At 49.3% G+C, this 2,071-nt stretch overlaps 1 protein-coding gene across 1 annotated transcript in view; it reads left to right on the top strand.

Annotated features, from left to right (window-relative positions):
* Positions 1 to 748: 748 nt before the first annotated feature.
* Positions 749 to 2,071, top strand: part of T265_13105 (hypothetical protein) — a gene marked incomplete at both ends in the record, with an annotated part of 10,511 nt that continues 9,188 nt past the window's right edge. The window contains 5 exon segments of the mRNA XM_009167216.1: positions 749 to 1,186; positions 1,220 to 1,385; positions 1,390 to 1,448; positions 1,483 to 1,709; positions 1,854 to 2,012. Of these exon segments, the coding sequence (XP_009165480.1) occupies positions 749 to 1,186; positions 1,220 to 1,385; positions 1,390 to 1,448; positions 1,483 to 1,709; positions 1,854 to 2,012 (1,049 nt within the window).

Below are 2,071 nucleotides of genomic sequence, written 5' to 3'. Positions count from 1 at the left end.
AAGCAGCTCGTGGTTGTGCTTAGTCCCAGGGTTGAATAGACTTTGTTGAACTGGATTCCAGTAAGCAGTAGTCCTTTTTAGGTTACCGATTCGAACAACATCAACGCAGCTAGACGTTGTAATCACTGTTTGTTTGTTGTATCAGCATACGCTCCGACAGATGGCAGCTCTGAGACTGAGAAAGAGAGCTTCTCTCAAGACCTGCAATTTTTACAAGTACAAAAAGCATGATTCCGGCAGGTGATATAAATGCTCTAGTCGATCGACCAAGTCCTTTTGAAGCCCATCTTGGTGGCTGATTCCGGGTTGACTCCTACGGCCTAGATGCTGAGGAACGACTTCAATTAGATGCTGAACATCATTTGATACTAAGCAGCACAAGCACTCACTGTGTGACATGGAAACCATCAAATGCAAATCAACAGTGAATTCAGTTGGGTCATGTGGCAATCAGTTAACGGTGGAGAGCTTCCATACAGGATCGTTGTTCATTGAGGAATACAGCACTTGATTCCAGTCGTTGCATTGCGATGGCACGTGTATCTATCCGTTCCCTCTCAGGAACGCGCTTGTTGAAACAAAGCCATCCAGTTCATCACAAACAACATCTGTGGGTCATCCGACGCTACATCCCACGGTATTTCCAAATAAACCTTCAAGCCTCGACGCCCAGCCTTCAGTGTCCACACTCTAGAGCAAGCAGGACAAGAAGCGGCTCTTGCTCTCACACTCGACTAGCTTGACGTTGATGTGCTCTGTCTCAGGAACAAGATTTCAAGATGCAACCGCCCCATCACCTTCTACTCACTTCCGGCTGCGTACTTCGGGCGATTCAGATGCTGTCGCAGCTAAATGTACAGGGTTTGTTACCGTCCTAAGTCACCGGGTGAAAGAATCCTTACTTGACCGAATACTCGTTGGTAGTAGCCTATGTACGTTTTGTCTATTAAGGTCTGTGAAGGAGACTCACAAGCGAATGGGTTGCTCGCTGTCTATGATGTCAGCTCACGCTCCTAATGACGGCAGCTCTGACACCATCAAAGGCAGGTTTCATGATAACCTGAATGCCTTGTTGCGGTGTGCTTATAGGCCAAGTATCGTGGAGGTCGCCGGAGATCTGAATATACAGATGGAAAGGCTTAGCATGTCTGAGACTGGATTAGGTGGTCGACATAGATTGGAATCGGTACTTACGGATAATGACGAATGATTGCTCCAGTTGTGTGTTGACCACAGACTGTTTTTGTGCCGCAGTACTAACTTCCGAAGTAACCAAAGTAGTCTGGCCATATGCTGTCCTCCAAAAGGGTACCGGCTGCGAGCTCAACTTGTTCACGTCGCTATCAGTAACCGATGGTGCAGCTTAATAACCAAATGCCGCATTTGTAGATTCTGACCACGAGCTCATCCGGAGCCGCTTCTCCCTTCGTATACCAGGGGCGCGTAAGGTGCGGACAAATCACTTAGCAACTGAGATACCAGCAGGATGTCAGACGAGTTCATTGTAGTCCTCCTCTGGAGTCTCTTCCAACTGCTCCATTGTCAGATGTGAACTCATGCTGGAACGAGATCAACTCTTCTTTGCACAGTGCTGAGAGTTGTGCCTGTGGCACGGCGCTACCGGGCCCATTCAAACACTTGACATCTAAACGAAAAGTCGCAATGCTTGAATTCCATCCGGTCCCTTACGCAACTGGACCCGACGATTAGTCAGACGTCAAGTGAAAGTGAGCGTACTAGCCGACCATGAAGCCTGGTTGACTCGGAAAGCTAAGGAAATGGAAAAGACTCAGAAAGCTGGAATACCCGAGGATTATTTCAGTTGACCCCTACTACCTATCCCCGACCTAAAGCTGCCACCTTCACGTGGTGGTCGGGCTTGAGTGCTGCAATGATCCCGCGGGCTACACTGGCTGGAACTTCGTTCCACAAGGTGCAACCATGCCAGGAAGGCCAAAGGGGAGCAGCGAGACCCCGCAATACGAGCAATCGTGGTACGGGGCGGTCTGGGGGTAAAGTCGTACTGTCCTCTGCGACAGGAGTGTGAAGGCAGTAAGGTGTTTCCCCCAGG

Source organism: Opisthorchis viverrini (genome assembly GCF_000715545.1).
Source record: "Opisthorchis viverrini unplaced genomic scaffold opera_v5_37, whole genome shotgun sequence".
In the NCBI taxonomy this organism is placed as follows: Eukaryota; Metazoa; Platyhelminthes; class Trematoda; order Opisthorchiida; family Opisthorchiidae; genus Opisthorchis; species Opisthorchis viverrini.
This window is presented reverse-complemented; position numbering and strand designations above follow the sequence as displayed.